The sequence below is a fragment of the Nerophis lumbriciformis genome, linkage group LG03 (assembly GCF_033978685.3).
Source record: "Nerophis lumbriciformis linkage group LG03, RoL_Nlum_v2.1, whole genome shotgun sequence".
Taxonomy (NCBI): domain Eukaryota; kingdom Metazoa; phylum Chordata; class Actinopteri; order Syngnathiformes; family Syngnathidae; genus Nerophis; species Nerophis lumbriciformis.
This window is the reverse complement of record NC_084550.2, coordinates 8,430,274-8,453,596: the sequence shown is the minus strand read 5'-3', so window position 1 is coordinate 8,453,596 and position 23,323 is coordinate 8,430,274. Positions and strand designations below refer to the sequence as shown.

General features: G+C 41.3%; 3 protein-coding genes across 3 annotated transcripts in view; 2 read left to right on the top strand and 1 right to left on the bottom strand.

The window, feature by feature from the left end:
* Positions 1-10,495, top strand: part of kntc1 (kinetochore associated 1) — a 124,268-nt gene extending 113,773 nt beyond the window's left edge. Inside the window, exon 61 of the mRNA XM_061932964.1 lies at positions 10,251-10,495. The gene's annotated coding sequence lies outside the window, so the exon portion shown is untranslated. The remainder of the gene's footprint in view (positions 1-10,250) is intronic.
* On the bottom strand, positions 144-3,193 carry LOC133575402 (hydroxycarboxylic acid receptor 2-like). The gene has a single exon (XM_061928118.1). It carries the CDS (start codon positions 3,134-3,136, stop codon positions 2,162-2,164), a length of 975 nt encoding a protein of 324 aa, XP_061784102.1. The 5' UTR covers positions 3,137-3,193; the 3' UTR covers positions 144-2,161.
* A 5,747-nt stretch (positions 10,496-16,242) lies between the features above and the next one.
* Positions 16,243-23,323, top strand: part of hip1rb (huntingtin interacting protein 1 related b) — an 84,121-nt gene continuing 77,040 nt past the window's right edge. The window contains exon 1 of the mRNA XM_061932945.1: positions 16,243-16,536. Coding sequence (XP_061788929.1) covers positions 16,456-16,536 — 81 coding nt within the window. The 5' untranslated portion in view covers positions 16,243-16,455. The remainder of the gene's footprint in view (positions 16,537-23,323) is intronic.

The following is a 23,323-nucleotide window of genomic DNA, read 5'->3' as shown; positions in this document are numbered from 1 at the left end:
ATAGTCGATTTTTAAAAAAAAATTTAATAAATGAAACTATTTAGAACATTTTTAAAAATAAATCCACCAACTTTATTTGACTTTTTGCACATAAAAGGAAAACAAATATTTCCCTGTAAAATCATTCAGTAATGATTGGGCTATCTGGACATTTAGATGGGAAAAATGTGTTGGCCTGTATTTTGTAGCAAAATATATCCAACTGAACATATCTTGACGTTTCATAAACACAAATGTAAAGAATATCAGAATATAATTTGGCTAAACACAAGACCGCTTATGGTCAACATAGGAAGAAACACATCGAAAGTGCAGGTAACATTAATCCTTGACATAGATAGATAGATAGATGGATAGGTCTTTATTGTCATTGCACAAGTACAACGAAACTTTGTTTTCAGCACAAACCCGTTCAAGATTAGACAAACAAACAGTGTACAGGGTTACAGAACAGGAACGCTGATGGGTCGCCACAAGGCGCTCCGTAAAAGATGGGAAAAAGGTAAAAAGATGAGTAAAAAAATACAATCTCGACTGGGCTCCTAAGGGGGCCTAGTCTGGAGTGGGAAAAAACCTCCATGCACATAAACACGTTACATTTAATCACGACAAACTCGCAACAGTGAGGCGGGGATTTGGGGCCCTGGAAGGCGACCGCTGCTATGAAGCGCTGCCATCCGACCACAAGCGGTGGTGAAGGCGTGTGTTGGGGGAGGGGGCGTGTGTGCGTGTGGTGCTCAATTGTCTTGGGTGTGATGATGTAATGTTTTTTATAGACTGAGGCCGATCTGCAAAAGTTCGACTCCAGGTGTCGTTGAGGAGGGAGCGAGGTCAAAAGCGTCCATCATTGAAGTGTCCTCGGGGGTGTTTTTCAGAACAGCCTGGTCCTGTTTTCACAGCGTCAAGGCCATTCGAGGGAGTCAAATCGTAGATTAGGATGTTTGTTTTCCGCGAGCAGACAAAACAATGACTTGTTTGTTCTATTCGTCCATGCTGGGTGCGTTCAAATTCAATTCAATTTTCCTTTTCAGCAAGCTTCTCCATCTTCTTCTTTTCGTGTCTTTGAAGCATGTGGTTATATGACAGTTTCCCATTTCTTTACACAGTCTTTTGCATTGTTGTTGAACTCTGCGAGATCTTTTAAGCTGCACTGGTTGAGTAGCAGAGGACAGACAAGGCAGTGCTGCATCGTGTGGTCCTCCTCTCCGCATTCGCAGGTGGTTGGGACGGTTTTGTAGCCCCATCTGGCCATAGCAGCTTTTGATCGCCCTGTTCCTGTTCTCAGGCGGTTTAGTGTCTTCCACTGGACCCATGGTGTTTCTGACCCGGGGGGAAGATCTTCAAAAGGGGGGATTCCCATGTCAATAGGAGGGGGGTCTTTCTCTAATCTTTGTGTCCATAGCTGGAGTCTGGTTTCTTCCCGAGATGTTGTTAGGGGCTGGACATTGCTGAGGAAGCTTCTCCTTGACTTCAGACGTTGGGCTGAGGGTTTACGTCCATGGAGGAGGTGGCGTTCATCACTGGTAGCTTTTGTGAACTCTACTCGGCTGGCAACTTCCCGTCTCAGCGAGGAGATGCTTCTCCATGATGTGATCCATCTTGCGATTCAGTTCAGAAATCGCCACAGTCTGTGATCCCACAGCCCCTGCCCAAACCTTCCATTGCGACGAACAGCCTTTGGGCTCCTTGAGTGGCTGCCATCGTCTTACGAATTTGACGATACACCAGAGCAATGCCCAGCCCAATCAGCAGGTGCCCCGCGATCACGGTTCCAAATAGGTAGATGTCTTCCACGTCCTCGATGGAAAGGACTGAGAGGCACATGGTTCTCCATTTATCCCAGGAATCTCTCACGTACCCCGCAGCAATGGTTCCATCAGGGCAGCCAGGCTCCCCCGAACCTCTTTTCCTCGTCGAAAAGATTTTGTCAATTGCGTCGAGAGTCCAGCTGATCATTTCCATGTCTGATGTTTAGATTTGAGGACAGCGCAAAGAAAGAGGCTTCAAAAAAGTTCAGACAAGACAAAAACAAAGAGAGTAAGCTGGAAAAAGAGGGAGCGGAAAAAAATGAGACCGCCCTCACCAAAGTCAAGACAGAATGGTATGAAACATTTTATGAGAAAGCAAACATTGTAACCTCAAGAATTCTTACTTTCGCTTTCTAAATCTGACCGCACGAGTGGGATCCGGTCTCTCGGGTCCTCCTCTCGGTGCTGTCGATGGTGTCAGCCTGTGGAAGGTGGAGAGACTTTCTGCAGATGCTCTTGAAGGTAGGACTGGAGAAGTAGTAGATGATGGGGTCCAGGGCACTGTTGAGGTAGGTGAGGCTGACGGTCATGTAGAAGACCACGGTCAGGTTGTCCATGGCAACGCATACCTCAGGCGCCGACATGGCCTTGAGGGCCTCTTGGGTTTTGATCCATATAATGAGCTGTGTGATGTTGCTAGGCAAGAAGCAAACGGTAAATACCACCGCCACAACTGTGATGAACCAAAGGGCCTTCTTGATCTTCCCGTGCTGACTCAGCTGTCTGCCTCTCAGCTGAACGATGATGCGGACGGTGCAGAACAGGATGACGAGGAGCGGCACCCAGCAGGAGAAGAGAAAGTTGAATTTGTGCCAGAGCCGGTTCCCCTTGGCCGCGGTTTCCACCAGAAAGCTCTCACAGTAGTCCGAGCGGAGATTTTCCAGGGTCAAGGCGTTGGCGGTCATGCAGACGGTGATCAGCCAGAGCGCGGCTGCTCCGCACATTGCTTTCGAGGGGCTCAGGAAGTTAAAGAAGTGGTGCGGGTGCACCACTCGGATGTAGCGGTCCAAGGCGATGGCCATCAGGAAGAGGGTGCTGCCCGTGCGGTTCAGGGCCAGCATGAACTGCGAGATGTTGCAGAGCGTTCTCCCGAATCTCCACTTGACGCCCGAGCTGTAGTAGCTGGCGCGGAAGGGTAGAATCATGTTGAGCAGAAAGTCGGCCACGGCCAGGTTGAAGAGCAGCACCGTGCTGCTCTTCCAGGGCCGCAGGTGGAAGCAGAAGATCCACAGGGCCATGCCGTTGCTCAGGGCCCCCAAAATGAACTCGATGGACAAAAGTGCGGGGAGCACGCTGACGAGCAGCGTCCCCGTGAAGTTGCAGTGCATGTTGAGGTGGCCCGCTGCAGATTTGAGGAAATCAAACCTTGAGGTTTGTCTGCCTGCCTGCTGTTGAGGCAAATGTCTGAATGAGAAGCGCGCTCGGGTGTCTTCTGGTGTCAACCTGCACAGGAAGCCCCTCGCTTCTGCTTTTGGAGTCATGGTAGCCCACAGTGACTCGACTTGCACTTGTGTGAAAACATGAATGTCATTTTAACACACTTATACAAACCCCGTTTCCATATGAGTTGGGAAATTGTGTGTGTTGTAAATATAAACGGAATACAATGATTTGCAAATCATTTTCAACCCATATTCAATTGAATGCACTACAAAGACAACATATTTGATGTTCAAACTCATAAACTTGATTTTTTTTTTTGCAAATAATAATTAACTTAGAATTTCATGGCTGCAACACGTGCCAAAGTAGTTGGGAAAGGGCATGTTCACCACTGTGTTACATCATACTTGCCAACCTTGAGACCTCCGATTTCGGGAGGTGGGGGGAGGGAGGTGGGGAGGGGGGCGTGGTTGGGGCGGGGGCGTGATTAAGAGGGGAGGAGTATATTTACAGCTAGAATTCACCAAGTCAAGTATTTCATATATATATATATATATATATATATATATATATATAAGAAATACTTGACTTTCAGTGAATTCTAGCTCTATGTATATATATATATATTTTTTTTAAATTATATATATATGTATATATAAATAAAAGAAATACTTGAATTTCAGTGTTCATTTATTTACACATATACACGCACATAACACTCATCTACTCATTGTTGGGTTAAGGGTTGAATTGTCCATCCTTGTTCTATTCTCTGTCACTATTTTTCTAACCATGCTGAACACCCTCTCTGATGATGCATTGATGTGTGGCACGCACAAAAGTGCTTTCATCAAATGCATTAGAGTCTGGAATCTTCCATCTCTCCCTAGCATGGCCCAAAACCGGTCAATCTTTGCTTCCTGAGGAAGATCTTCAGTGCCAAGCACTTGGTAGTACACTACTTCTTCCCGGAGGCTATCCAGGTCCAATCGCAGCTGCGGCTTGGAACTTACAAGCTGTTATGAGAGTAGCGTATGTGTGTGTGTGTGTGTGTGTGGCCCTTTAATAGGTGAGCATGTGAGGTGAGTGACGTCAGTGAGTGTGTGGGCGAGAGAAGAGAGGGAGCGGTAGCGTGAGTGCGGGCGGGACTAGTTTGTTTTGTGTTTGATTGGCTGTGTGCAAGCAATCAATAAAGCAAGATTTGCAACTAATCGCCGGACTCAGGCAGGAAAGGTGCAACAAAGCGTATTTCTTCATCTTACTCGTCGTCGGCGTCGCCATGGCTGTATCTTCCTCGTTTTTCTGCTTCGTCTCCTTGTTGTGTGCGCAGTTGTGCACTGCACTCTCTAAAAGCTGTATATGTTATTGATGTTATAGATGGCAGTATTGTCCTGTTTAAGAGTGTCACAACATTGCTGTTTACGGCAGACGAACTGCTTTACGGTAGACAAAAACATGACTGCTGTTGTTGTGTGTTGTTACCGCGCTGGGAGGACGTTAATGAAACTGCCTAACAATAAACCCACATAAGAAACCAAGAACTCGCCCTCCATCATTCTACAGTTGTAATGTGATTGGGCAGGCACACTGTTTATATCGTGGGAAAGCGGACTCAGGTCCGCATGGATTTCTGGAGATTTTCGGGAGAAAATTTGTCCCGGGAGGTTTTCGGGAGAGGTGCTGAATTTCGGGAGTCTCCCGGAAAATCCGGTAGGGTTGGCAAGTATGTGTTACATCACCTTTTCTTTTAACAACACTCAATAAACAATTGGGAACTGAGGAAACTAATTGTTGAAGCTTTGAAAGTGGAATTCTTTCCCATTCTTGTTTTATGTAGAGCTTCAGTCGTTCAACAGTCCGGGGTCTCCGCTGTCGTATTTTAGGCTTCATAATGCGCCACACATTCGATGGGAGACAGGTCTGGACTGCAGGCGGACCAGGAAAGTACCCGCACTCTTTTTTTACGAAGCCACGCTGTTGTAACACGTACTGAATGTGGCTTGGCATTGTCTTGCTGAAATAAGCAGGGGCGTCCATGAAAAAGACGGCGCTTATATGGCAGCATATGTTGTTCCAAAACCTGTATGTACCTTTCAGCATTAATGGTGCCTTCACAGATGTGTAAGTTACCCATGCCTTGGGCACTAATGCACCCCCATACCATCACAGATGCTGGCTTTTGAACTTTGCGTCGATAACAGTCTGGATGGTTCGCTTCCCTTTGGTCCGGATGACACGATGTCGAATATTTCCAAAAACAATTTGAAATGTGGACTCGTCAGACCACAGAACACTTTTCCACTTTGCATGAGTCCATCTTAGATGATCTCGGGCCCAGAGAAGCCGGCGGCGTTTCTGGATGTTGTTGATAAATGGCTTTCGCTTTGCATAGTAGAGCTTTAACTTGCACTTACAGATGTAGCGACAAACTGTATTTAGTGACAGTGGTTTTCGGAAGTGTTCCTGAGCCCATGTGGTGATATCCTTTAGAGAGTGATGTCGGTTTTTGATACAGTGCCGAGGGATCGAAGGTCACGGTCATTCAATGTTGGTTTCCGGCCATGCCGCTTACGTGGAGTGATTTCTCCAGATTCTCTGAACCTTTTGATGATATTATGGACCGTAGATGTTGAAATCCCTAAATTTCTTGCAATTGCACTTTGAGAAACGTTGTTCTTAAACTGTTCGACTATTTGCTCACGCAGTTGTGGACAAAGGGGTGCACCTCGCCCCATCCTTTCTCGTGAAAGACTGAGCATTTTTTGGGAAGCTGTTTTTATACCCAATCATGGCACCCACCTGTTCCCAATTAGCCTGCACACCTGTGGGATGTTCCAAATAAGTGTTTGATGAGCGTTCCTCAACTTTATCAGTATTTATTGCCACCTTTCCCAACTTCTTTGTCACGTGTTGCTGGCATCAAATTCTGAAGTTAATGATTATTTGCCAAAAAAAAAAAGGTTTATCAGTTTGAACATCAAATATGTTGTCTTTGTAGCATATTCAACTGAATATGGGTGGAAAAGGATTTGCAAATCATTGTATTCCGTTTATATTTACATCTAACACAATTTCCCAACTCATATGGAAACGGGGTTTGTAGAATAAACATTTGATCATGTTTCTGATATATATTCTCCTTTTAAAAGGCGTGTTACTTGCACAATGTTAAGATTGTTTTGGCGGAGCAAGCACCAATTAAATTGATTCCGGGGGGGGGGGGGGGGGGGATTCACTGACTTATTTCCAGTGAATCCTGTATATCTGTATTTAGATGTACTACTCTAAAGTATACTCATATTTACTTTCTACAGTATTGTAAGGGCTGACTCATAATTGGTCAATGTCAGGTCACAATGAAGAGCATTTTACCTCTCAGATGCCATACTGCCATCTACTGGCTGTCCTTAGAAAATGCATTCTAAGTATATACAGTACATCAGTGTTTTTCAACCTTTTTTGAGCCAAGGCACATTTTTTTGCGTTGAAAAAATGCAGAGGCACACCACCAGCAGAAATCATTAAAAAAACGAAACTCAGTTGACAATAAAAAGTCGTCGTCGCAATTGTTGGATATGACTTTAAACCATAACCAAGCATGCATCAATATAGCTCTTGTCTCAAAGTAGGTGTACTGTCACCACCTGTCACATCACACCCTGACACATTTGGAGTTTTCTGCTGTTTTCCTGTGTGTAGTGTTTTAGTTCTTGTCTTGCGCTCCTATTTTGGTGGCTTTTTCTCTTTTTTTGGTATTTTCCTGTAGCAGTTTCATGTCTTCCTTTGAGCGATATTTCCCGCATCTACTTTGTTTTAGCAATCAAGAATATTTTAGTTGTTTTTATTCTTCTTTGTGGGGACATTGTTGATTGTTATGTCATGTTCGGATGTACATTGTGGACGTCGTCTTTGCTCCACAGTAAGTCTTTGCTGTCCTTCAGCATTCTGTTTTTGTTTACTTTGTAGCCAGTTCAGTTTTAGTTTCGTTCTGCATAGCGTTATCTAAGCTTCAATGCCTTTTCTTAGGGGCACTCACCTTTTGTTTAGTTTTGGTTTAAGCATTAGATACCTTTTTACCTGCACGCTGCCTCCCGCTGTTTCCGACATCTACCGACTGCCACCTACTGATATGGAAGAGTATTACACGGTTACTCTGTTGAGCTCGAGACAGCACTGACCAGTCAACAACAACACATCATTTGCAGACTATAATTACTGGTTTGCAAAAAAATATTTTTAACCCAAATAGGTGAAATTAGATCATCTCCCACGGCACACCAGACTGTATCTCACGGCACACTAGTGTGCCGCGGCACAGTGGTTGAAAAACACTGCAGTACAGTATATTGTTTGTCATTTATTCGTGTGCATGGAGACCGGTAAATGTGGCTGCCTCTATCAATAAATGTGTGTTGTATTTTAAAAATAATATTAAAAAATGTGCAATGTCAACACTGCAAAAACTGAAATCTAAGTAAGATTAAATATCTCAAATAAGGGTGATATTTGCTTATTTTCTGTCTGATAAGATCATTCTTCTCACTAAGCAGATTTTATGTTGGAGTGTTTTACTTGTTTTAAGTGTTTTGGTCCTAAATGATCTCAGTAAGATATTACAGCTTGTTGCTGAGATTTGATGACCTATATTGAGTAAAACATGTTTGAAACTAGAATATCAAGTGTTGCAAAGCTGTGTCATCAACACTCACAAGTATAAAACTGCTTTTTTAAAGTAATAATTTCTTACTTCAAGCATGAAAAAACAAATCATGATGCCGAGCGCATATCATTATGTCAAGATAATGGCACTAGCATTTACTTAATTTAAGAATATTTTTCAACATATCGAGCAAAAAGGTCAATTTTTTTCTATCAAGAAAAGTGCACTTGTTATTAGTGAGAATATACTTATTTTATTTTTTTATTTTATTTTATTTTATTTATTTTTATTTATTTTTTTATTTTTTTTATTTTGTGTCCTGTCCAGCTTCTCAGGCAAATCATATAGTTGATGTAGATGCCCATGTCGGCTGTTCAGATTTACTTTACAAAAGAGAAGTGTAGGATACTTCTCTTGTTGCCTTATTTGTATTTGACTTTATTAAATGTATTTATATTATCATTTAGTGCAGCCGGGCCGGAGCAGGAGGGGATAGAAAGAGAGAAAAAAAGAAGACAGAGGGGAAATTGTGGGGACAAGAGGGGGATTAGACAGAGAGACAAAAACAACAACAGCAAACAACAACAACAACAGAGCAACATCAGCAAATATGACATGTACAAATATGATGGTAAAAGTAATAGCAAATAAGCAGTTAGCAAAAAATAATACAGAAATGACAATGAGCATTATTACACTACAAATGGATCAATACAAATACCAATAGAAATAGCGCTATTGATAATGAACAATACCAATAATTTACCTTTATTATCAACAATACAGTTGTTTAAATGCAACAATACATATACGTAATGATAACTTGAGATACGAAAGAATGCAGAAAAATGGAGGGGGAGAAAGAGAAGCAACCTACATTAACCTTGTAGATTGTTATAGTCACAATAGGTTAAGCTTTGTCAGTGTGCCATGTGTTACACCCAGTTTACCCTAGGGCAACAACGTTAATATATGTTTGATGAAACGTGATTATGTGCATGAGTGTAAGTATGCATATGTACTTGTATATGTACAGAATGTGTATATGTGTTTGTACAATGAATGTATATGTACAGAATGTGTATATGTGTTTGTACAGTGAATGTATATGTACAGTATGTGTATGTTTGTATATTGAATGTGCGTGTGGATGTACGAACATTAGGTAGGTAAATATGTACTGTATTGTATGTGGGAGCGTAGGTACCTATGTATGTATGTGAGCATATGTGAATTTGCATGTACAATACAATCGACTCCCAGAGTGCGTGGGAGCCAGAGCACGGCCCCATCACCCCCGAGAGCCCAACCCACAAACAGGAGGCGTGGTGCCCAGGGAACCAGGGACCACCGCCCCCACGCAGCCAAGCCGGCCAGCGACAGGAACCCCAGAGCCCGACCCACCGTACCACCCACAAGGGCCAGCAGCAGGCCGCAGACAGACGCACCCGGCAGAGGACAGGGCACGAGAAAAGCAGGGGACAGCCAGACCCCAAGCCAGCGAGAGACCACACCCCACACGGGCAGAAAGGCGAGACGCCCCGCCCGAGGGACCCAGAGACTCCCCGCAACCGGACGGGAAGATCGCCCCCGCCCCACCGGCAACCGGGCCCCCACGAGCCCACCCCCCACCCCCGGAGAGCGCGGCGAGGCCAGCCCCCGGCCACCCCACCCAAATCGGCCGCCGCAGGACCACCCAGGCACAGGGCCACGGGAACCACCCACCCAGCCAATCAAATCAAAGCGATCAATATACTTATATTAAGGTATTTTGGGGTTCATTGAGGTTAGCTAATTTGACTTGTTTTGGAAAGTCTTGACAAGCCAAATTTTCTTGTTTTATTGGCAGATAATTTTGCTTAGTTCAAATAAAATACCCCTCATTTTTGTATTTTTTTTTTCTTGTTTTTGAACACTGACTTTTTGCAGTGTAGCCAGTTCAGTTTTAGTTTTGTTCTGCATTGTCTTCCCTAAGCTTCAATGCCTTTTCTTAGGGGCACTCACCTTTTGTTTATTTTTGGTTCAAGCATTAGACACCTTTTTTACCTGCACCCTGCCTCCCGCTGTTTCCGACATCTACAAAGCAATTAGCTACCTGCTGCCACCTACTGATATGGAAGAGTATTACACGGTTACTCTGCCGAGCTCTAGACAGCACCGACACTCAACAACAACACTTATTTTGCAGACTATACTTACTGGTTTGCAAAAAAATATTTTGAAGCCAAATAGGTGAAATGAGATCATCTCCCACGGTGGTTGAAAAACACTGCTCGAACACAAGCTGTCCTCCATTTCCATGTCATAATCAGCTGTCTGTCACTCAGCGCCTCTGCTCTTTTGTGGGTGAAAAATATGTGAAAAAGCCAGTTTAGACTTTTGTTTTGTTCTCCCATCAGGGCCTCGAGCTTCCTTGATCTACACAAACCACAGGCCGCACTTGCTGTTTCTACCCGCCTCAAAAGTAACGTGAAATTCCAGTCCAACACGTTAACAGTTGTTGGTTCACTCGATAACCGGGGACGCATCATTAGGAAAGAGAAATGCTCTAACAATTTTTTTTGCAGTAGCCCGCAAGATAGCCTCGTGGTTAGCACGTCTGCATCTCAGTCTGGATGAATTTTCTTTGGAACATTTGCATGTTTACCAGATGATTATTTCAATGTTTACAATTTTTTGATTTTGTATTCAATAAAAAATATTTCCATACATATGCATTTTCAATCAATCAATCAATCAATCAATGTTTATTTATTTATATAGCCCTAAATCACAAGTGTCTCAAAGGGCTGCACAAGCCACAACGACATGAAAACTCACAACCCAGTGTGACGTCGGTGTGAATGACTATGAGAAACCTTGGAGAGGACTGCATATGTGGGTGAGAGTCCAGTCCATAGTGGATCTAACATAATAGTGTGAGAGTCCAGTCCATAGTGGATCTAACATAATAGTGAGAGTCCAGTCCATAGTGGATCTAACATAATAGTGTGAGAGTCCAGTCCATAGTGGATCTAGCATAATAGTGTGAGAGTCCAGTCCATAGTGGATCTAACATAATAGTGAGAGTCCAGTCCATAGTGGATCTAACATAATAGTGAGAGTCCAGTCCGTAGTGGATCTAACATAATAGTGAGAGTCCAGTCCATAGTGGATCTAACATAATAGTGAGAGTCCAGTCCATAGTGGATCTAACATAATAGTGAGAGTCCAGTCCATAGTGGATCTAACATAATAGTGAGAGTCCAGTCCATAGTGGATCTAGCATACTATTGTGAGAGTCCAGTCCATAGTGGATCTAACATAATAGTGAGAGTCCAGTCCATAGTGGATCTAACATAAGAGTGAGAGTTCAGTCCATAGTGGCTCTAACATAATAGTGTGAGAGTCCAGTCCATAGTGGATCTAACATAATAGTGTGAGAGTCCAGTCCATAGTGGATCTAACATAATAGTGTGAGAGTCCAGTCCGTAGTGGATCTAACATAATAGTGTGAGAGTCCAGTCCATAGTGGATCTAACATAATAGTGAGAGTCCAGTCCATAGTGGATCTAACATAATAGTGAGAGTCCAGTCCATAGTGGATCTAACATAATAGTGTGAGAGTCCAGTCCATAGTGGATCTAGCATAATAATGTGAGAGTCCAGTCCATAGTGGATCTAACATAATAGTGTGAGAGTCCAGTCCATAGTGGATCTAACATAATAGTGAGAGTCCAGTCCATAGTGGATCTAACATAATAGTGAGAGTCCAGTCCATAGTGGATCTAACATAATAGTGTGAGAGTCCAGTCCATAGTGGATCTAGCATAATAGTGTGAGAGTCCAGTCCATAGTGGATCTAACATAATAGTGAGAGTCCAGTCCATAGTGGATCTAACATAATAGTGAGAGTCTAGTCCATAGTGGATCTAGCATAAGAGTGAGAGTCCAGTCCATTGTGGATCTAACATAATAGTGAGAATCCAGTCCATAGTGGATCCAACATAATAGTAAGAGTCCAGTCCATAGTGGATCTAACATAATAGTGAGAGTCCAGTCCATAGTGGATCTAACATAATAGTGTGAGAGTCCAGTCCATAGTGGATCTAACATAATAGTGAGAGTCCAGTCCATAGTGGATCTAACATAATAGTGTGAGAGTTCAGTCCATAGTGGATCTAACATAATAGTGAGAGTCCAGTCCATAGTGGATCTAACATAATAGTGTGAGAGTCCAGTCCATAGTGGACCTAACATAATAGTGAGAGTCCAGTCCATAGTGGATCTAACATAATAGTGTGAGAGTCCAGTCCATAGTGGATCTAACATAATAGTGAGAGTCCAGTCCATAGTGGATCTAACATAATAGTGAGAGTCCAGTCCATAGTGGATCCAACATAATAGTGAGAGTCCAGTCCATAGTGGATCTAACATAATAGTGTGAGAGTCCAGTCCATAGTGGATCTAACATAATAGTGAGAGTCCAGTCCATAGTGGATCTAGCATAATATTGTGAGAGTCCAGTCCATAGTGGATTTAACATAATAGTGAGAGTCCAGTCCATAGTGGATCTAACATAATAGTGAGAGAGTCCAGTCCATAGTGGATCTAACATAATAGTGAGAGTCCAGTCCATAGTGGATCTAACATAATAGTGAGAGTCCAGTCCATAGTGGATCTAACATAATAGTGAGAGAGTCCAGTCCATAGTGGATCTAACATAATAGTGAGAGTCCAGTCCATAGTGGATCTAACATAATAGTGTGAGAGTCCAGTCCATAGTGGATCTAACATAATAGTGAGAGTCCAGTACATAGTGGATCTAACTTAATAGTGAAAGTCCAGTCCATAGTGGATCTAACATAATAGTGAGAATCCAGTCCATAGTGGATCCAACATAATAGTAAGAGTCCAGTCCATAGTGGATCTAACATAATAGTGAGAGTCCAGTCCATAGTGGATCTAACATAAGAGTGAGAGTCCAGTCCATAGTGGCTCTAACATAATAGTGTGAGAGTCCAGTCCATAGTGGATCTAACATAATAGTGTGAGAGTCCAGTCCATAGTGGATCCAACATAATAGTGAGAGTCCAGTCCATAGTGGATCGAACAAAATAGTGAGAGTCCAGTCCATAGTGGATCTAACATAATAGTGAGAGTCCAGTCCATAGTGGATCTAACATAATAGTGTGAGTGTCCAGTCCATAGTGGATCTAGCATACTATTGTGAGAGTCCAGTCCATAGTGGATCTAACATAATAGTGAGAGTCCAGTCCATAGTGGATCTAACATAATAGTGTGAGAGTCCAGTCCATAGTGGATCTAACATAATAGTGAGAGTCCAGTCCATAGTGGATCTAACATAATAGTGAGAGTCCAGTCCATAGTGGATCTAACATAATAGTGTGAGAGTCCAGTCCATAGTGGATCTAGCATAAGAGTGAGAGTCCAGTCCATAGTGGATCTAACATAATAGTGAGAGTCTAGTCCAGCGGAGACGGGTCAGCAGCGCAGAGACGTCCCCAACCGATGCACAGGCGAGCGGTCCACCCCGGGTCTCGACTCTGGACAGCCAGCACTTCATCCATGGCCACCGGACCTGTGCCCCCCCTCCCCCTGGACAAGTCGCCACCTCATCGCAGGGCCACAAATATTAAATATACTTGTTAAATAAAGCCTTGTTTTAATGAATGTTTAGGCCGACAACGCTACAGTATTTTCCATTCATCCATCCATTTTCTACTGCATGTCCCTTTTGGGGTCACGGGGGGTGCTAGAGCCTATATCAACTGCATTCAGGCGGAAGGCGGGGTATAAAGCCTTGTTTTAATTAATATTTAGGCAGACTACGCTACTATATTTTAATGTTAGTCATTTAGGTGTTACTTGGAGAGACGAGTGTTTTCTGGGGTGCACTGCAAAAAGTCAGTGTTAAAAAAAAAAATATATATATATAAAAATGAGTGGTATTTTACTTGAACAAAGCAAAATTATCTGCCAATAGAACAAGAAAATTCGGCTTGTCGAGACTTTCCAAAACAAGTAAAATTAGCTAACCTCAATGAACCCAAAAATACCTTAAAATAAGTATATTCTCACTAATAACAAGTGCACTTTTCTTGGTTAGAAAAAAAAGATCTTTTTGCTCAATATGTTGAAAAATATTCTTAAATGAAGTAAATGCTAGTGCCATTATCTTGACATAATGATATGCGCTCAGCATTACATTTTTGAAACCAGCAAACTTGTACTAAAAACTAATTTATTGTTCTTAATGGAAAGGCAACAAGGCAACCGCTTGTTACTCTCGGGGTCTCCTAGCCGCTCAGGCAAATCATATGGTCTAAAAATGCATTTTTCCATCGATAACATGACATCATCAGTCAATTTGTGTGCATATATACATTCTGGCCCCCGGCCAAAACATTTTTTTATTGTAATTTTCAGAGGTGGGTAGTAACGCGCTACATTACTCCGTTACATCTACTTGAGTAACTTTTGGGATAAATTGTACTTCTAAGAGTAGTTTTAATGCAACATACTTTTACTTTTACTTGAGTATATTTATAGAGAAGAAACGCTACTTTTACTCCGCTACTTTTATCTACATTGAGCTCGCTACTCGCTATTATTTTTTATCGATCTGTTAATGCACGCTTTGTTTGTTTTGGTCTGTCAGACAGACCTTCAAAGTGCCTGCGTTTCAACAAATACAGTCACTGGTGACGTTCACTCCGTTCCACCAATCAGATGCAGTCACTGGTGACGTTGGACCAATCAAACAGAGCCAGGGGTCACATGACCTGACTTAAACAAGTTGAAAAACGTATTCGAGTATTACCATTTAGTGGTCAATTGTACGGAATATGTACTGTACTGTGCAATCTACTAATAAAAGTTCCAATCAATCAATCAAAAGTGTGAAGGAAAAAATACCCTTTTTTATTTCAACCGTACATCCCGTCAAAAGCCTAAAGACTGACTGCACAGTTCCTGTCTTCACAATAAAAGTGCCGCTCCATTGCGCCTGCGCTTTCAAAATAAGAGTCTCCGAAAGCCAGCGCAAACAAGCTAGCAAGCTACGGAGTTTGCCGCCAATGTATTTCTTGTAAAGTGTATAAAAACGAATATGGAAGCTGGACAAATAAGATGCCAAAAACCAACCACTTTCATGTGGTATTAGACAGAAAGGAGGAACTTTTTTTCTCCTCCATTTGAAAACGTGGACGTTATCATCACTACTGTCTGATTCCAATCAATGCAAGTCATCAGAATCAGGTAATACACCAACTTATATTCCTGTTTTCATGAAAGAAAGGAATATATATGTGTTAAACATGCATGTATATTCATTAAAACACCTTTAACATGTAAACAAAAACGGCAAAATAAATAAATATAAATTATATACTGTATATATCAATGTATGTATATATGTGTGTATATATATATATATATATATATGTGTGTGTGTGCATATATATATGTATATATATATATATATATATATGTGTGTGTATATGTTACTCATCAGTTACTCAGTACTTGAGTAGTTTTTTCACAACATACTTTTTACTTTTACTCAAGTAAATATTTGGGTGACTACTCCTTACTTTTACTTGAGTAATAAATCTCTAAAGTAACAGTACTCTTACTTGAGTACAATTTCTGGCTACTCTACCCACCTCTGGTAATTTTGAATAACCTGAATGTGCATGAACTATTTCTGTTCAAAATTGTAAGAAATGTCACATGTTAAATGTTTAAACATTAACTGTCAGTTTACTGTACTGTGCCAACTGTACTACTATATGAGTACGTATTTTCTATTGTTTCATTGAAAATAAAACAGCAAAGTCCATTTGGCTGTCATCTGTTTTAATTATGAGACACAATTGTGTCAAAATCATGATTTTTTTTTTCATGCTTGAAATAAGAAATGATTACTTTAAAAAAGTAGTTTTATACTTGTGAGTGTTGATGACACAGCTTTTGCAACAGTTGATATTCTAGTTTCAAGCATGTTTTACTCAATATAGGTCATCAAATCTCAGCAACAGGCTGATCATTTAGGACTAAAACCCTTAAAACAAGTAAAACACTCTAACATAAAATCTGCTTAGTGAGAAGAATTATCTTATCAGACAGAAAATAAGCAAATATCACCCTTATTTGAGATATTTCATCTTACTTAGATTTCAGTTTTTGCAGTGTGGTACTTGGTAAAAAAAAAAAAAAAAAAAAAAAAAAAAAGAGAATCACTGACCTAGAAAATATTGAAAACTCATAAAACAATTTGGACTCTTTGCCATTATTTCATGCAATAATTTCGCCAGAGACGGTAAGGTTTGAGGAGGTCGATGACGTCATGATAGATGGAGGTAGGAGGAGCCTCTTCCGGGCTACGTCACAGGGTGCCCAGGCTGCATTTCCTGCTTTTTTGGCCGCTCTTCCATCACCGTAGAAGCGGCTTGGGAATGTCTCAGCAGCGGCTCTGAGGAAGGGAAGGCGACGGAGCTCACCGCGCGGCCAGCCTGTGCATTTATATATATATTTATCTTCTGCTTTTTCTGCTATCTTACTTTTGTATTTTGTGGGCATTCGCTTTAACGGAAGTGGAGGATGAGCCTCTCGACGCGTGTCAAGACCAGGCGGACTGAGGCCAGCCTCGGAGCCGAAAGGGAACACTTTGACAAACAGCAGGTAAGACACACAAAAAAATGACCTGTCATTCTTTTTATTGGTTGACTTGTTTTGTTCTGTGTGCGTTTAAGTGCGTGTGTGGCTCCCAACGGCCTCCCGAGTCCCAATTAACTAATCAATCAAAATGGAGGGCTCACCTGTGAGTGTCCTCCTAAATAAGGCACCTAATTTGTCAAATGTCCTGTATTAAGGACCGCAATGTTCCTTTGGGACAGAGGACCCTATTGTATTTCGTGCGTTTTATTATTATTATTATTATTATTCCGCCGCCTCTTTGAGCTCTAATTTAACCCCCTGGCGAACAAAACTATTTAGTCAAAAAACCAAACCCCAAAACTCCAAATTGCGCTCTAGCGCCCCCTAGGAAAAAAACACAGACACAACTGCTTTCAACTTCCGGTAGGAATGTCGTAGAGACATGAAACAAAAACCTCTATGTAGGTCTGACTTAGACCTAGATTTCATACATTGACATCCTTCAGCAAAAATCAACAGGAAATTGGCAATTCCCCCTTCAAAACAACATTATAGTAAAACAGTCACTTTTGCCTCTTTGACCTGTAATTTGACCCCCTTAACATGCTTCAAAACTCACCAAACTGGACACACACATCAGGACTGGCAAAAATTGCAATCTAATAAAAAAAAAACAAAAAAAACCCAAAACTCTAAATTGCGCTCTAGCGCCCCCTAGGAAGAAAACACAGACACAACTGCTCCCAGGAGGAAAACTCAGACAAAACTGCCTGTAACTTCCGGTAGGAATGTCTTAGAGGCATGAAACAAAAACCTCTATGTAGGTCTCACTTAGACCTAGATTTCATACATTGACATCCTTCAGCAAAAATCAAAAAGAAGTTGGCAATTCCCCCTTCAAAACAACATTTTAGTAAAAACAGTCACTTATGCCTCTTTGACCTGTAATTTGACCCCCCTTAACATGCTTCAAAAACTCACCAAACTGGACACACACATCAGGACTGGCAAAAATTGCGATCTAATAAAAAATAAAAAACCCAACCCCAAAACTCTAAATTGCGCTCTAGCGCCCCCTAGGAAGAAAACACAGACACAACTGCTCCCAGGAGGAAAACTCAGACAAAACTGCCTGTAACTTCCGGTAGGAATGTCTTAGAGACATGAAACAAAAACCTCTATGTAGGTCTGACTTAGACCTAGATTTCATACATTGACATCCTTCAAAAATCAACAGGAAGTTGGCAATTCCCCCTTCAAAACAACATTTTAGTAAAAACAGTCACTTTTGCCTCTTTGACCTGTAATTTGACCCCCCTTAACATGCTTCAAAAACTCACCAAACTGGACACACACATCAGGACTGGCAAAAATTGCGATCTAATAAAAATACCTATCCGCAAAACTCTAAATTGCGCTCTAGCGCCCCCTAGGAAGAAAACACAGACACAACTGCTCCTCAGAGGAAAACTCAGACAAAACTGCCTGTAACTTCCGGTAGGAATGTCTTAGAGACATGAAACAAAAACCTCTACATACCTGCCAACTACTCCGGTTTTCCCGTAATTCGTACGGTTTTCATCAACCTATTCCGGGTTACGGTTGCAGTGATAAAAAATACGGTTTTTCATTAATTAAAAAAAAAAAAAAGGGTGAAAACTACGCGAATTGCACCTTGTCAGACAAGATTTTTCAATCGGACACGGAGGAATTAGCGATGTAAAAGACCACGTTGGGACAAAAAAACACAAGTCTAATGCCGTTGCTAGCGATACAAGTGGAAAACTTTCAACGTTTTTCGTCGCCCAAACAGATTCTTTGGATGTGATAAATGCCGAAGTTTTATTTACGGAGGCAATAATTGAGCATGGATTTCCAATCGCACTGGCTGATCACATGGGACAGTTAAATGTTTGTAATGCAACCTTTAAAAATCATTACGCGGTGATCGCAGTCCCAAAAATAAACTTTTCTTGCATGATAATGTCCAGAAAAATTCGCTTTATATTACTATAGAGTCCTTTTAACGAATGAGTTTGATGGTTTATCACAAACCTTAAATGAAAGAAGTCCTTTGTTCTCCTGCACCATGGCCTTGCTTCGTGTTTGGTGCGCAATCCTGTCGGCTGTATTTCACAGCACGACATACTGTTAAAAGTGTTTATACTATTTATGCTTTCAAGTCCAAGTTGAAGAAATCTTGTTAAATGTTGACAGCATAACTACCAAAATACAGAAGTATGTCCTTAATATTTTTGCAGTGCTATTTCTGTTGAAAAGTTCAAATGATTACATTAGAGATGTGATGTGCCACTTTTCAAGTGTCTGATGGCTTAAATTAATTTTCATTAATTTTTCATATTTTGAATTCTTTTGAAAGGCTTACAAAAAAACTACATTTGAATTGTAATTCCATGCTATTGACAGGACTATTAATTTTAATGAAGTTAGCTTACCATGTTTACAGTATGATAATTGTGATAGAAATGTGAATTTTAGGCACAGAATATTTTTTACAATTGAACAAAGCAGTAGATTATACAAGCTTGGACAGAAAGTTAATAATGACACCAATTTTTTTTTTTATGGAATTGTTTAGTACTGTTTTACCATTTGTTTGCTGTAAAAAGTGTTTATACTGTTTATACTTTCAATTAACAAATTGAAGTCTTGTGAAAGGTTCACAGGATAACTGGCATTAACTGTCAAAATAATTTCAAACTATTGTAGTTAGCTTACAGAATAAACATGCCAATCAACCCATATGATTTTTGCTGTAATATTTTTGTTTTGAAAAGTCACTGTGACTGATAGAAAAGTGATGGTTTTAGCAACATTTTAACCTGTCTGAATGCTAATAATCATTTTGCGTCGGGGGGCGAAGCCCTGAACCCTCCACCAGGACTTTGTCCTGGACCTACCGGGGCCTGTGGCCCTTGGACCGTGGCTACTAGGTTTTTCTGATTTCAAAAGTTGGCAGGTATGCCTCTATGTAGGTCTCACTTCGACCTACATTTCATATATTGACAACCCCCAGCAAAAATCAACAGGAAGTTTGCAATTCCCCCTTCAAAACAAAAGTTTTGTAAAAACCGGTCACCTTTATTCAAACATTATCTCCTCTGAGCGCGTTTGTCGTGTCGGCTTCAAACTAGCACAGGGGAGACATTGAACACCTTCCGATTAAAAGTTGCCCAAAGAGTTTTAATTACTGTTTTGGTTTGGATTTTATGTGCCGTCAAAGTCGGTCCCGTCCCGCTTTAATTTAACTTGAATTTGAACAAAACACGCCGGTTAAATGTATCCACATTTAGTAGGGTTGCTTGTTTTCCCTTAATTTCCATTAAATGTCCCTCATTTTCGAATGCAAATGTTGACAAGGCATGGGTATCATGTTCCAATATTGGATGGAAATGACACAAAAACAGGTGGCTCCTATTGAATCCTTTCAAGTCAAAAAGGGGAAGTTGCCAGCCGAGTAGAGTTCACAAAAGCTACCAGTGATGAACGCCACCTCCTCTATGGACGTGAACCCTCAGCCCAACGTCTGAAGTCAAGGAGAAGCTTCCCTCAGCAATGTCCAGCCCCTAACAACATCTCGGGAAGAAACCAGACTCCAGCTATGGACACAAAAATTAGAGAAAGACCCCCCTCCTATTGACATGGGAATCCCCCCTTCTGAAGTCAGAGACACCATGGGTCCAGTGGAAGACACTAAACCGCCTGAGAACAGGAACAGGGTGATCAAAAGCTGCTATGGCCACATGGGGCTACAAAACCGGCCCAGCCACCTGCGAATGCGGAGAAGAGGACCACACGATGCAACACTGCCTTGTCAGTCCTCTGCTATCCGACTTAAAAGATCTCGCAGAGTTCAACGACAATGCAAAAGACTGTGTAAAGAAATGGGAAACGGTCATATAACCACATGCTTCAAAGACACGAAGAGAAGAAGAAGTCAAAAAGGACATTTGGGAATCACTTATGTCATGCCACAGAACTAGTTGGTCCTGTTTGACCAGCTCTCTTCCGCCTCCTCCTCAGAACATTTGACACAGTCAAAAGACTTGATGCCGCCAGTCAGCATATGTGGAAAAAGTTCTTTGTTTACCTCCACCTTACGTGTACTATTTGTCAGTCATCGCATGACACATCTATTTCAAACATTGCAATAGAGGATGGAATGTAATACCGTGAATTGATTAACGTGGACCCAGACTTAAACAGGTTCATCCATCCATTTTCTAAACAAGTTGAAAAACTTATTCCGGTGTTACCATTCACTAGGGGTGAATTGATACACAGAAATTTCGGTTCGGTACGTACCTCGGTTTAGAGGTCACGGTTCGGTTCATTTTCGGTACAGTAAGAAAACAACAAAATATACATTTTCATCCATCCATTTTCTAAACAAGTTGAAAAACTTATTCCGGTGTTACCATTCACTAGGGGTGTAACGGTACACAGAAATTTTGGTTCGGTACGTACCTCGGTTTAGAGGTCACGGTTCGGTTCATTTTCGGTACAGTAAGAAAACCACAAAATATAAATTTTTGGGTTATTTCTTTACCAAATTTGCAAAATCTTCCATCAAAAATATTTTTCTTAGTGGAATATTTGATGTGAAGTAATCAGAACCTTGGATAGGTCAATAATTCATAATAACATTGATTTTGATTCAATATTATGTTTTGAGCAATGACAGTTTGAAAGAAAAAAAACAGCTTTGTTTTATTAGTCAACATTGCAACTTTTTCTAAATTACATTTAACCTTTAAGCTTTTTTATTTAACTTTTGTTATGTTTTTGTTTATTTTAATAGTATTTTTAGAATGTGCCGTGGGCCTTTTAAAACATTAGCTGTGGGCCGCAAATGGCCTCCGGGGCACACTTTTGACACCCCTGCTATAGATAATAAAAAATAAAATGTGATAAATCTATGGATAAAAAGCAGAGCCTGGCGACGCATGCGCGTTTATCATAACTCTCGCTCTCTCTCTGTCTCTGCCCCTCCCTCAGCAATGCTGCTGCACGCACAATTTGTTTTGTTTTTAACCCCTTCCTAACCCTAACGTACATTGAAAATACACACAACCCTATTTCAAAATGCCGGACATTTGAGGCATTTAAGAAACTCCGCCCTGACAGCTCCGCAAAAGAGGACATGTCCAGGGAATAGAGGACGTATGGTCAGTCCATAGTAGCCCGTTAACTGCTAGCATGCCGTGTGTTGTGCCTCGGTGTGCATTGTTTACACAACGTGCGTTACGCTACTTAATATGTCCGTGTGGAAACTCGTTCGGGACACCTCCGAACCGAACCGGAACCCCTGTACCGAAACGGTTCAATACAAATACACGTACCGTTACACCCCTACCATTTAGTGGTCAATTGTACGGAATATGTACTGTACTGTGCAATCTACTAATAAAAGTTTCAATCAATATTTTCATTGACTAATGCAAGCAATCTGTCACTACGTTTCCATGCACTGAATGAGTCCGATTTCACAAATAGGTGTGAAAATACAAAAAAACAATCTATGTGTGAAGTCCAAGTGTCCATGCATACTCTCAGGCCCCATTTCCACTAAGCCGGATAAGGTTATCCAGGGTAAATCCCACCTAACCTTATCCCTGTCCACACACAACAATGCCACCGTTTAAGACCCCCTCCCCCCTCCTTCCCCCGGCGCAACGCGACCTGATACGCATGCGCGGAAAATGCGTACGTCATAGTTAGGGATGATGTTTGATAAGAAATTATCGAGTTCGAGCCCATTATCGAATCCTCTTATCGAACCGATTCCTTATCGATTCTCTTATCGAATCCAGATACGTTGTTGTATTTGGAAAAAAACACAATATTTGGTTTAACAAAAGCTCACTTTTATTTTATTTTTAAGAATGACAAACACATTTCGGGAGAACATCCGCACCGTAACACAACATAAACACAACAGTACAAATACCCAGAACCCCTTGCAGCACTAACTCTTCCGAGACGCTACAATATACACCCTAAACACTAATTACTAACAAAAACCGAGATTTTTGTTAGTGAAGCATAGGAAGCTTTTGTATTTATGGACATACAAGGTTTTTCTTAACGTAATGAATCATTGCTGCTGCTGTATTTATGTTTTTTTAAAATGTAATAATTAGAGATGTCCGATAATATCGGACTGCCGATATTATCGGCCGATAAATGCTTTAAAATGTAATATCGGAAATTATCGGTATCAGTTTAAAAATTATCGGTATCGGTTTCAAAAAGTAACATGTACATGTACACGGACGTAGGGAGAAGTACAGTGCGCCAATAAACCTTAAAGGCACTGCCTTTGCGTGCCGGCCCAGTCACATAATATCTACGGCTTTCACACACTCAATTGAATGCCATTCATACTTGGTCAACAGCCATACAGGTCACACTGAGGGTGGCTGTATAAACAACTTTAACACTGTTGCAAATATGCGCCACACTGTGAACCCACACCAAACAAGAATGACAAACACGTTTCGGGAGAACATCCGCACCGTAACACAACATGAACACAACAGAACAAATACCCAGAACCCCTTGCAGCACTAACTCTTCCGGGACGCTAAAATATACACGCCCCGCTACCCCGTACCCTCCCCCCACCTCAACTCAGCATGTCCTAAATTCCAAGCTGCTGTTTTGAGGCATGTTAAAAAAAATAATGCACTTTGTGACTTCAATAATAAATATGGCGGTGCCATGTTGGCATTTTTTTCCATAACTTGAGTTGATTTATTTTGGAAAACCTTGTTACATTGTTTAATGC

What these genes read in the sequence shown, in the direction of transcription:
- LOC133575402 (XM_061928118.1), bottom strand. Translation starts at nt 3,136, where the DNA reads ATGCACTGCAACTTCACGGGGACGCTGCTCGTCAGCGTGCTCCCCGCA.